The sequence below is a fragment of the Cololabis saira genome, chromosome 17, assembly GCF_033807715.1.
Source record: "Cololabis saira isolate AMF1-May2022 chromosome 17, fColSai1.1, whole genome shotgun sequence".
In the NCBI taxonomy this organism is placed as follows: Eukaryota; Metazoa; Chordata; class Actinopteri; order Beloniformes; family Belonidae; genus Cololabis; species Cololabis saira.
The window spans coordinates 43307168-43320642 of NC_084603.1; the positions used below are offsets into that span (position 1 = coordinate 43307168).

General features: G+C 40.7%; 1 protein-coding gene across 1 annotated transcript in view; it reads left to right on the plus strand.

Annotated features, from left to right (window-relative positions):
- The window catches only part of slc2a15a (solute carrier family 2 member 15a), an 84761-nt gene extending 74631 nt beyond the window's left edge, over nt 1-10130 (plus strand). The window contains exons 8-12 of the mRNA XM_061745600.1: nt 5379-5489; nt 5695-5796; nt 6434-6509; nt 8387-8514; nt 8892-10130. Of these exons, the coding sequence (XP_061601584.1) occupies nt 5379-5489; nt 5695-5796; nt 6434-6509; nt 8387-8514; nt 8892-9146 (672 nt within the window). The 3' untranslated portion in view covers nt 9147-10130. The remainder of the gene's footprint in view (nt 1-5378; nt 5490-5694; nt 5797-6433; nt 6510-8386; nt 8515-8891) is intronic.
- The last annotated feature ends 3345 nt before the right edge of the window (nt 10131-13475 follow it).

The window sequence follows — 13475 nt, forward strand, 5'->3', positions numbered from 1 at the left end:
AACGCGGACCCATAAATCAGCCTTTATTCTGGCGAGGTTTGAAAAAGACTTCGCAACAACGGGCAAGCGATTGATTATATACATTCACTGAGTGAATATTATGAAAGTAAAATATATATTTCTCGCTATAAATGTAATCAATAGGGGCACGGTGCCGCAGCTGGTAGTGCAGCCGTCTCACAGCAAGAAGGTCCTGGGTTCAATTCCCACCGGGGACGCTGTGGGCACTGAAGTGCGTGTTAGTTCCCCCATGACTTCAGTGCCCACACCCTGGGTGGGGTTCAATTCAATTCAATTCAGTTTATTTGGGAAGAGACAGTGTACATTCATATACATTTAGAATTAAAAATGGAAATGCACCCAATTTTAGCTACAGAGCTAGTTTCCATTGGCAGTCCCCCGGCTAAAAATATAAAAGAGAGACAAGTTAAACAACAAGTTAAAACAAATACAAATAAAGCGTGCAAAAAGGCGAAAGGGCCTTTCTGTGTGGAGTTTGCAATATTCTCCCCGTGTTCCCTTGGGTAGCAAGGTGAGCTACCTTCACAAAAACATGCACACAGTCCTGGGCTATACATGCCCCCTCTGGCCAACCGGGGCGTCAGATGGGGTGGGGAGGATCCGGCCGGAATAACGTGATCCTTCCATGCGCTACGTCCGGCCGGAGAAGCCCCACCCTGCCTGGTGAAAAGATGCGGCCTGCTCCTCCTCAGGTTAAGGAGGAGACCTGAGCTCAGTGCAGGGCACTGGGGTTGGTAGAGGATGGCAATGCCCAGGACTGTCTAGGTAGGAGCACTGGGTGATAAAATGGGTGAAAAAACAGGGATAAAAAAAGGAAAAAAAAAATGTAATCAAAACGCATTTTTATGCAGAAACTAACTCAGAATATTGATTTTATTCACTAAAAAATAAGAAATGTCCGCCATGTTTGTTTTTTTTTGGATTCAGTCCGCAAATGACGACGAAAAGCATTCTGGGAATTTTTTTTGTCCCTAGATCAGCTAGTGAGGATCGGAACTCCCTACATCCGTAGGGAAAGATTCATAGCCACTACACTACTTTTCTTCACTACCACTAGGTGGAAAGAGGAATTGGGACACCACTACCCTCACAGGAACGCACATAATTTAGGGGTAGGAATGAAAACGAGGGGTAGTGGGAGTATTGGGACAGGGCCTAAAGGTGCAGTACCTTGTGCTTCTTTCATTCAGTTTCAGCAGCCAGAAGCCTTGTGAGGCGTCAAGCTGTGTGAAGTAGCTTGCACCTGACATATCACTGATGATCTCTTCACGTATAGGTATTTGATAATGTTCACGCTTTATGCTCTCATTTAGATCTTTGGGGTCCATACATATTCTCAACTCACCATTCTTTTTCTTTGTGATGACCATTGAGTTGACCCAGTCTGTAGGCTTATTAACCTTTTTGATCACCCCCAGCATGATCATTCTGTCGAGTTCTTTCTTTAGGCCATGTTTCAATGGGACCGGAACTCTACGTGCTGCATGCACAACTGGTTGGGCACCTTCTTTCAACTGTATTTTATATGTGAAGGGTAAAACACCAAAACTCTTGAAAACATCTAGAAAGTTCTGAACGATTGTGTCCATAGAGTCATTTGTTGGGTTTATGGTTGGGATGATGCAATATACTCTTTTCACAAGCCCCAGTTCCTCACAGGCTCTGTCACCCAGAAATGCATCCCGCATTCAAAACGAAGAAGAATAGGTTGTGCACTTTCCCTTTAACTGTGATACTCTACCTGCATGTGCCCAAACATTTGATTGGCCGCCCATTGTAGTCTTTCAGTCCAGATTCTTTTCATTTTATTTGTGGCTTATTTTCCATTGCCTTTACATCACATATGCTTATCAGATTTGCTTTCGCACCAGTGTCCAATCTCATGCTGACTACAGTCCCATTTATCATTATAGGAGCTATCCAGTTATCTTCTCTATTGACATAATTTACATTGTCTGGTTTATTTATTTGTTCACTTTCACAATTCACCATTCCAACAAAGAACGTGTCACTGAGATCAGGCTCATCTACTAAGTTTACAGTTTTTCCTTTCTCCCCCTCTTTCCGTTTGGAGAAGCATTGTTTAGCTAAATGATTCTTGCCTTGGCAACTAGAGCATTGCTTACCAAAGGCTGGACACTGTCTAGGCTTGTGCTGCGAGCCGCAGCACTTATATATCAATATATCATCACATCCTCCAACTGTGTGCGCCGTCTTTCCGCTGATACGACAATGCTGTAAACGCTGCCGTGCCCTCGCTCTGCACCGAGGCGACTGCAGACATCTCGCTGAACGTCCTCACATGCTTTTGGGAGGACGTTCACTCCCTCACTCGCCTGGCAGATCTTAATGGCTCCTGCCAGCATCAGCTCCATCTCCCGGAGTAGCTTCTCTCTGAGCTTTTTATCCTACACGCCAAAGACAATCTGGTCCCGGATCATGGAGCCCTTCAACGTCGCGAAGTTGCAGGACTGCGCCTTCAGCCGCAAGTGTACGAGACCGAAACACGTACCTCTCGTACGTGTTCTTCTTCGGAGAACAGTGAGGGTCGAATTTACTAAGCACTACATCCAACTTTTCACTATCTTCAGGAGTGTCAAACACGAACGTGTTAAATACCTCTATGGCCTGTGGCCCTGCTATCGTCAGCAGTAACGCTATCTTTCTTGCGTCCGGCTTTGTCTCAAGTCCCATAGCCGCAACATACAGGTGAAACTGCTGTTGGTAGGTGCGCCAGTTCTCGTCGACATTCCCCGTCAGTTTCAAACTTTCCGGTGGTTTTAAATCCATGTCGTCTAGTTGAGTTTACTTCTGGTACCATGTCAGTCATTGATTACTGTTGCTATGGACGTGGAAGTAAATGGTTAAATATGTTGTGCTTTTGAACGGTAAATATTAAAATAAACCGTACACAGGTACATTTACAACTTATATTGAATCACTGTGAATACATCAATGTAATTTATGATGTTAAATTAAGTATTCTAAATAAATAGACATATTTACAATTCCTTAACATACCTCATCTCTATAAAATGTAGTTACTAATTCAGATGGACTACATAATAGATATATTCAATTGATATAGGTTTTTTAAAACGTTTTTATAGGTTAGGGTTAACCCAAACTAATGTGACTACAAATTTGGTGCTGATTAGCATACTGCTGTATAGCATGACTCAAGGGAAATGTAGTTCTTACATTTCCCTAAATAATAATACTAAAATAAGAGTGCACATAGTAGTTTAAGGGCATGATACACACATTTGTGTACATATATTTTAAATATATAATTGTTAAATGTTTGAAAATTAATTTTAACCATGTTTTACCCTCATATTATAGTGCCACCTAGGGATGACTACTCCATAACAGTTGGTTTCATGTCTATAGTCCCTTTTATCGCATAATCATAAGCCTTTAAAAATGCATCAAGGTGAAGGTTCAATGGTCATTATTTCAAAGCAGGAGGCATGTATGAGCTTCATTCTGACTTATGTTAATCTACAGGTCAAGGCCTTTCCAAAAATGTATTTGGTTTTGTCATAGGATTAAGTTTCATTGTTACCCCTGTTGGGTCGCATCCTCTGTCAGGTATAGATTTCTGAACCTTATGTCTCCAGCCTGGATAAAACAAAAAACAAAAAAAAAAACGTTTTTTTTTGTAATTCTTTGGTGGGACTAATCTTTCAATGTATTGATGTTTTTCCTAATTACAGTCATACATTGTGATTTGGGCTAGAATATACCTTATTTTACATAACAAATACATCCTGGGTCAGAATGACATACAGTAACATTGCTGTATTTTAAGTGATTTACTCCCCCCCCCCCCCCAAAAAAAAAACCTCCAGAATGATCCTACATAGTCAGGATTATAGAATATTATAAGGTATTACATGGTTAAGGGGTAAAACATGGTTAAAATTAATTGTCACACATTTAACAATTATATATTTACACAAATGTGTGTTTCATGCCTTTAAACTACTATGCACTCTTATTTTTGTATTAACAACCTCCATTTCTTTGAAAAAAAAAATTGCTAAGAACTACATTTCCCTAGAGTCATGCTATACAGCTTTATGCTAATCAGCGCCATATTTGTAGTCACATTAGTTTGGGTTAACCCTAACGTATAAAAACGTTTTAAAAAACATATCAATTGAATATATCTATTATGTAGTGCATCTGAATTAGTAACTACATTTTATAGAGATGATGTCTGTTAACGAATTGTAAATATGTTTGTTTATTTAGGATACTTAATTTAACGTCATGGGCACTCGTCACGTGATCAGGATCCCCTCTCGTCACTCTGGCGTAGAGGAGACGCCCAGGGAATTCCCTGTAGTGATGAAATGGGAGAATGGTTAAAACAATGAATTTAAATATTGCCTGTCTCCACTTCCTGGTTCAAAAGCAATTAAAAATGATATTTTGTGGCTGGACGACGCTCTGTTTAAGGTCTGGTTAGGTTAATGCACCACTTATGATTGGTTAGAAGTAGGAAAGGTTGTGGTTTGTGCTAAAAATAATAATTTCACATCACTTACACCACCTCCGTCGTCATGGCGACAGCAAACAACACGGTTAAATACTCGAATTTACGTTAAATACTAGAAAACATGGTTAAATACTCCCCGTCAAAATACTGTTAAAAAATCATCAAAACACCATTAAAACACTTTAACGTTTAAACAGTGTTAAAAACGTGCTTTTACAAAATGACAGTAACAAACAGTAACTTGCGCGTCAAAAACTCATAACTTAGCCACTATAATAAAGAATAATATATACATAATAATAATGTAATAATCTGTGTATATATCACGACAACGGATCCCAATTGACTTCGCATAGGTACAATATCTGTGGTGCTCACACGGAATGTACCACTTTCCGTGCTGGTGCCACGGAAAATAGTGTTGAGAGGTCGTGGGCGTTTCACGGATTTTTGTGAGATCAGGTTGTTTATTTTTAAACTAATATATGTATCATAAAGAGCATGGCAGCCTAGCCTGGGTGTGCGAACTTGAACACTGAACAAATTTCTCTGGCTAGAGGAGTTCAGAGTGGAATGTACAACAACAATGTGCTTATATTAGACTTTTTTAGTCCAAGGACCACTTGCGGCACAGCCCCACATTTGGTGTAGTAAAAAGCACAAACATATTTTAAAAAGTAGTTTGCCTTTGTGGAAAATATTGTTTGCTTTGCTTATATATATATATATATGTGTGTATATATATATATATATATATATATATATATATATATATATATATATATATATATATATATATATATATATATATATATATTTATTTATTTATTTGTTCTTGTTTTTACCACAGATCTGGTTTTATACCAATGACATCTTTAAGAATGCAGGTATCCCAGTTCCAGAGATCCAGTATACCACAGCAGGGACAGGAATTATAGAGATCATCGCTGGACTCATTGGGGTAATCATGAAATAGAAAACAAGAAGGGATATTGTTGGTGAAAATCTTTTTTTATCCCACATACAACTACACTTTGTTTGGCTTTGGATAAAAGCGTCTGTTAACTGACAGTAGTAGTACACTGTTGTTTTTGTTCTTTCTTTCTTGTGGTATGTGGTGTGGGTTCATTTAAGAGTACCTAATACCAGCTTTAAATCTCTCACAGTGTTTCACCATTGAGAAACTGGGCAGGAGGCCCCTCATGATTGGAGGGTTTGCAGTGATGGGCGTCTGCTGTTCTGGAATTACTTTAGCACTCCTTTTACAAGTAAGTGTGTTAGTGAGAATATCAGCAACTCACTTATTCATAGCGGTGAATGTTTTGTCAAAAAAATTGAGAAAATATTATTGCTCAATATAAAGTAGTAGATAAAATCATACAGTTGCTTCTCATTCAAATAAGATGCTTGTATCAGTATTCATTAGACATCCAGGCTAATCGACAGATGCACGTTCCCTTTTTGTCCGGTGATTTAAAATATGGTCATAATTTCTACAATAATAAAATCTACTGATAATATAAAAAAATCTTCAAAGATTTCTTGCTGTTGGAGTAAAAATTGTGAAAAAAAACACCGACTTTCAGAACTTACAGTTTTTTTCTATTCACCACATTTTAAAATAAGAGAAATTGATGCAAAGCTGGAAACAAAGGAGGAGGAAAATCAATGAATGATTGAATAAATGAATGAATGAATGAATAAATGAATGAATGAATGAATGAATGAATGAATGAATGAATGAATGAATGAATGAATGAATGAATGAATGAATGAATACATTTTTCAGGTGTTCAATGGGAGCGAACTCTGGCTTAGCAATGAGGTTAGGTATGAAAAGGTGTTAGAGACAGGTAGAGAGAAATAACTGGGTTTTCAACATCATCCTGTTTATTCTCCTCACAGACGCATTTGTCATTCATGCGCTACATCAGCGTCTGCTGTGTGGTTGGCATCATCGCTGGCTTCTGTATTGGACCAGGCAAGTTGTTCAACCATTTCTTTAAAATAACACAAAATGATGGAAGTAAAGTTTCCACTGAGCAGCACTAAGACACCTGTGACAGTGGAAATCTTTGTGCTGAACAGATACAGCATCCCTAATACAGATGACTGCAGAGCTAAAAGTATCGTCCACACTGTTGCAAAACAAAGTCAGCTCAAATTTATTTGTAAAGGTAAAGTAGTTTAATAATCCACTTATTAAAAAAAAGGTTTTGTGCCATGGTGTGGGAACAGTCTTCTAATGTTGAACATGAACAAGACAAATGAGATGACTGCAGACAGCAGAGCAGGACAAGTCAAATACTATTTCCATAATGGGAGAAGAGATGGAGGTAGACTTGACAACAGACTGGACTGGAGCTAAATCACCGATGCCCTTTATGAGAAAGGACTTTACTTCCTAAGGAAGGAAGGAGGTGATTTAAAGAGAATGAACAAACTGATAAAAAATCCTGGCTCCGTTCTGGAGACTGTATCTCGGGGTCTTGTTCACGAGTAAGGGAACGATGGAGCGGGAGATTGACTGACGGATCGCTGCAGCATCCGCAGTTATGTGGTCGATGTACCGGACCGTCGTGGTGAAGAAAGAGCTGAGTCGAAAGGCGAAGCTCTCAATTTACCGGTCAATCTACGCACCTACCCTCACCTATGGTCATGAACTTTGTGTAGTGACCAAAAGGATAAGATCGCAGATACAAGCGGCCGAGATGAGTTTCCTCCGCAGGGTGGCTGGACGCTCCCTCAGAGATAGGGTGAGGAGTTCGGTCACCCGGGAGGAGCTCGGAGTCGAGCCGCTGCTCCTTCACATTGTGAGGAGTCAGCTGAGGTGGCTTGGGCATCTGTACCGGATCCTCCTGGACGCCTCCCTAGGGAGGTGTTCCAGGCATGTCCCTCCTCCCTAGGGAGGTGTTCCAGGCATGTCCCTCCGGGAGGAGACCCCGGGGAAGACCCAGGACAAGCTGGAGAGACTATATGTCTCTTGGCTGGCCTGGGAACATTTCGGACTCCCCCCGGAAGAGCTGGAGGAAGTGTCTGGGGTGAAGTCTGGGCATCTCTGCTGAGACTGCTGCCCCCACGACCCGGTTCCGGATAAGCGGAAGAAAATGGATGGATGGATGGATGGATGGGGGCAGCAGTCTTAGCACATATGCTCAGACCTCCATCACACTGGAAAGACGACTTCTTTCTTGCTGATTCCTGTCAGCATTCACGCTGCTGCATTTTGAGATCAGCTGGAGCCTATTCGGCGAATTACTTGGACATCCCGCTAATAACACCTTACAGTAATCTAGTCTAGAAGATACAATTGTTTTTACAAACAAATGTATTTTTCCGCATCACTCTGGGAGAGGATGTTCCTAATCTTCCTAAACTCTAATGTATTTTTGTGCCAATAAGAGAAAAATACATGGAGGATTTAGCTCTATAGACTACTGAGGTAAGGTCAGGGAGGTCTATAGAATCGAAACAGTCTAGAGTCAAGTCAGAGTCTAAGGAACTCGCTAAAGGTGAAGAAATGCCCACCCAGCGTTTTACCAGCTGGGCCTTGTTGATTTCTTCTCTAATTCTGATGATTTTACTGTTAAAGAAACTCATAGTTTAGAAAGTCTTCACTACTGAGAGCTGCAGGCTACAGTGCTGAACAGAAAATGTGGGTTATTTTTATTATCCTCTATCAATGATGAATAATAAGCTTTATACATGCATGTTGGATTCAGGATCACATCCAATTGTAGCGCACATGTTAGTCACTATTGTGATTTTATTGTTAAACTCCAATGACATAACAACAGTCAATAAAGACGATTGATAAGCAATGGTGTTTTTATATGTTTTGCTTTGTTCCTGTTCCAGCGGGGGTTCCCTTCTTGATCACAGCAGAATTGTTTAAACAGTCTCATCGCCCAGCTGCCTATATCATTGGGGGGTCACTCAACTGGCTGTCCAACTTCACTGTGGGCTTTGTGTTCCCCTTTTTACAGGTGAATTATGCTCTCTGCATCTCTGTTCTTTTAATCTCAGTGTGTATTTATTATAATTTCAACCCCATCTCCTTGTCTTTTGACAATGTTTAAAGCTTTCTCTTTTTGGAAGCAATGCCCCCTTCTGGTGGTTGTGTTTTTTTATGTTTGTAATGCTTTCACTTACACTTGAAAACCTATGAATGGATACAGCTGCCTTAAGTTTTGGGTTTTTCTTTTGAATGTTCTGCAAATAAAGGCAGCTAATTTGTATCTGAACAGTGAGTTTTGATGACAATTTGTGACGTATTCGAGACCCTGAATTTAAATTCATGTTTCTCCTCCTTTTCTCTCTCTTTCCAATCATTGTCCAACCATCTGCCAAATCCAACAATCAGAGGTCTGCTGGGTCTTACTGCTACTTGGTGTTTGCAACCATTTGTGTGACTGTTGCCATCTACGTTTATATTGTAATCCCAGAGACCAAGAATAAGACTTTCATGGAGATCAGCTGGATGTTCTCTAAGAAAGAGGCAGTCCTGGAGACCCAGGGTCTTACCCACATTGACCAACTAAAGCTGAAGAAGATGAATGGCTATGGTGGTATGGAACATACTTCACTGGAGTTTGACAGCTCCTCTTCTGTTCCTTGACTGAGATTTTTGTCATTTCTTACTGAGAACAGCAAACCATTGAATATTTCAACAAGTACAGGAAACAATACCTCACTTGCACTCAGTGGGATCAAACTGGGCGAAGCTGAACTTTCCACTTCAATAAAACTGAGGTTCAAAGCATTGCTTGATAAGGAGTATAGTATGCTGTTTAGGTACTTTTGGCTTCTTCTATCAACTCAATTAATAGGCCATTTTCAGAATAATACCCAAGTCACTAAAATCTAAAGAAATATCACCAGAATGTGATGACAAAGAGTTTTCTGCTATCTACACTGAGCTTTAGGGTTGTGAATTGCATATTTTCATCAGCTCTTTGTACATTCAAAAAACTTGATTTATGTTTCAGTGGGTTTGACTTGGTTTGAGTGTGGTGTAAATGGTTTTTATGGTGTTCAAATGAAAACTGTTACATTCGTTTTCAGAGTTTTTGTACAGGTATGTGCCTAGCCAGCTGAAAGCGACATCTGTCTGAATAAAAGCTGCGTTTTACAGAAGTTTAACTAGAAATCCCACCAGTCATTATTTCAATGCAAGAAATACTAAACTATGTAGAACATTTCTGGGTATATACTTTAGGGTCAGCTCGACAAAGTTCACCTATAGCTGAGAACCAATTCTGTGTCCAATTACGTCTTTTTTTCTCATTTTCTTTTTTTAAGGAACAGCATTCTTCAGTCTTTTGTAAATTGCAGTTGATCTCTCATGTAAAATCTCAATATCTATGCATGCTTTGATAACATCATCCTCTATTTGTCAATTATAAGTGATTAATGTTCTTCAGATCTAATAAAATACGAAGACCATATCTGCAAGCATGTTCATCCTATTATCTTATTGGAGTAGAGTGATATATATGGGCGGTGCAGCAAATTGCACAAAATGTATTTGTAAAAAAGGTTCAGTCCACTTTGTATGAATTATGGAGTTATGTACAAGTATGTTATTATGAACTCTATTATGTTGAAACATAAATGAAGTATTTTGGTGATACTGTGGTTTTAGAGTTTTAATTCCTGAGCACTTTTTTGTCTTTACAGCAGCAGTCCATGTGAATCTGCACAGGTCAGGGTTAAACTTGAAAATAGCACTATGCAGTTAAATTATGATGTAACAACAATATTCAAATAATTAAAAATACACTGTTTATGTTTTATTTTACACACAAAAATTATGAACATACAGTTTGTGATTCATACTACATTTTCTAATATGTAAAAAGAATGGGGACACGGTGGCATAGCTGGTAGTGCAGCTGGGATGCACGTTTGGGTGGGCATAGCCCACCCCTGCCCCCCCTAAAACCGGCCTCGGTGCTGGGTGATGACAGACCAGAGGCTGAGGGGACTGTGCCGGGACTTTGACGAAACGGGAGGCGCAGACTTTGCTTCAAATAGGCAAGAACATCTTTATTTAATTTAACGACGCCAGATCTGGCTGGGGTTTTTATTGTAGCATCGGCTATCTGCTAGTTGAAACGTGTGGTCGGTTAGTCTATCTGAGTTTTATGGTGTTTTTGTAGTTCATGCTGTATGGTGCGGCACTTTTTTTTTTTTTTTTTTAACTTTTTTGTAGGTGCGCCGTCACCTTAATGTTTAGCTGTGTTTTGATCTGTGTTTCTGGTGCACCGTCACCTGTTTAGCTGTGTTTTCATCTGTTTCTGGGTGTCAAAACAGTGTTCGGGGGTTAGCAGGAGCCACCGTCTGACGTCACTACCCAGAATGCATTGCGGAGTAAACAACAATGGCGACCTACATGTTAAATTATATTTTCAAATTTTATAAAAACGAAGACATCAAAAAGGTTTTTTATATCACATTGTTATAATTGATACCAACATTTATCTTTTAAGACCTACATGTCTTAATAGCCAGGGTTCCTTTTAAGTAAATTTAAGATTTCCCGGCTAATTAAAGCTTGAAATACATTTATAACACATTTTTTTAAATATACTGTGGACTCAATAAGGAAATTAAATCTAAAACAAGATAAATAATTTAATATTTACATATCTAAGATTTGAAATATTGGCAAAAAAACATATCTTTTTCAGTGTGGTGCTGTAAAATGAAATCATACTTTTGGGGACCCTGTGAGCTATCTTTGTTGCATTAGAAAGGTCTGCTCCATCCCCCTGGGCAACCAATAATGGCATGTAAATTTTCTGACAGATAGTTGATGAATGTAACACTTCTCTGCTACAAGCTGTAAGTATGTATGAGCAATTGCCTCACAGCTGGGTCAGCCTGATCTCCAGGTTCCAACACAATGCTGCCACACTCACAGCTCCCCAAAGCCCCCCTCCACCACCACCTCACCTCCCTCACATGCTTACATCGATGTACACATTCTGTGTTGACTGAGAACACACTCATCAACACTCAGTAAAACTTCAGTTCTGATAGATCAGATCAGTTTAATTACTTTCTGCTGCAACATTATTTCATAATAGAAGACTCATTGCCATAGAAACAACAGCCATTAATAGCTTGTAAATTAACAGTATTAGCACTGACAATTTAAATGAACATTTAGAAATTAGGCAGGCAGGGGGGGTGCGCAGGCAGGCGGAAGCAGCAACAGGATGATCAGGGGGGGGGGGGGGGGGGGGGGGGGGGCGTCAGCAGCACACAGCAGACATCCACGTAGGCAGGTGGAAGCAATTGGATGAGGGGGTGGGGGGGGGGGGGCCGGGACCGCAGGCCAGAACGCAGCTCCCGAGGCTCCGGCCTGCAAACATGCACAAAAGAGAAAAAAGGGGGGCCGGCACAAGAAACTACAGGAACGATGGACAAAAATGATAGCTATGAGATATTTATAATAAATAAAAATGGTAATGGAGAAGAGAGGAAGAGAAAAGGAGAGGAGAAGAAGGGTGAGAGGCACCGCCCAGCGGATCATGTCGGTGCCCCCCTGCAGCATAGGCCTATAGCAGCATATCTACCGCAAAACTATATTTGAGACTAACTATTATAGTTTTGTTCTATAGCTGCGACTATGACTACTGACTCTAACACACTAGAGTTTACACTACCTAGAGATTTACCAACACCAGCTAGAGGTTTACTAAACACTAACTATAGGCTTTACTAAACAGAAAGGTTTTAAGTTTAGTTTTAAAGGTGGAGGTGGTGTCAGCCTCCTTAACCCAGATTGGAAGTTGGTTCCAAAGTAATGGTGCCTGATAGCAGAACGCCCGCCGTCCAAATCTACATTTAGATACTCCAGGAACTACGAGTAAACCTGCACTCTGGGAGCGGAGAGCTCTGCCAGGAACATAAGGCACTATCAAATCTTGTAAATAATGCGGAGCTAAGCCGATTTGGGCTTTATATGCAAGTAATAAAATTTTAAATTGGATTCTGAATTTTACAGGTAGCCAATGGAGCGACGCTAACACTGGAGAGACGTGGTCTCTCCTGCTGATTCCTGTCAGTACTCGTGCTGCTGCATTCTGGATCAGCTGGAGCCTATTCAGCAAATTACTTGGACATCCTGCTAACAACACATTACAGTAATCCAGTCTAGAAGATACAATTGTTTTTACAAACAAATGTATTTTTCCACATCACTCTGGGAGAGGATGTTCCTAATTTTCCTAAACTCTAAATTATTTTTGTGCCAATAAGAGAAAAATACATGGAGGATTTAGCTCTATAGACCAGTGATTCTTAACCATAGGGCCGCGGCCCACACTTGGGCCGCGAGCGCCATCTAGTGGGCCGCGAAAAAATTTCAGTTTTGTACGTGTGGGCCGCGGGGGCCGCGGGACTGCATAGCAACTCCCGACCAAATGAGAAGACACTCAGCTAGCTGTACGTGTAATAGTAAGAGAAATGGTGTGTATTTACAGAGTAAATCCTTCATTTTGCACAGAGTAGGTTTAGATCCACCAGGATCAGGGATCGATTACTTGGGTCTGCGCCCAGAGCGAGCGAGCGCGGCGTGATCATTTATCCTGACGCGTCCCTGCGGCCGGGGAGGTCGGCTGAGGCTGCCGCTCGGGCGGTGGGCTCCGTCGTTACTGCTGAAGGATGGTAGATGTAGATGCATGGGCTGTCGTGTCTGCTGGACTGGACTGTTCGGGCATCCGAAAAAGCATCGGAAAGTAACTGCTGCAGCGCGACCAGAGAGCTGCGGTGCTGGTTCTGCGTCGCAGCGGATCAGGCTCGGATGAAGCCCGACACACTGAGTCCTGACAACTTATTAATGTAAATAACTTAAAGTAAAATCAAACTATGTTTTGGTTCAGTCTTCCCACTGGGACAAAACCAGTGTCTCATACGTTCAGAGACCGTGGCGTTCAAA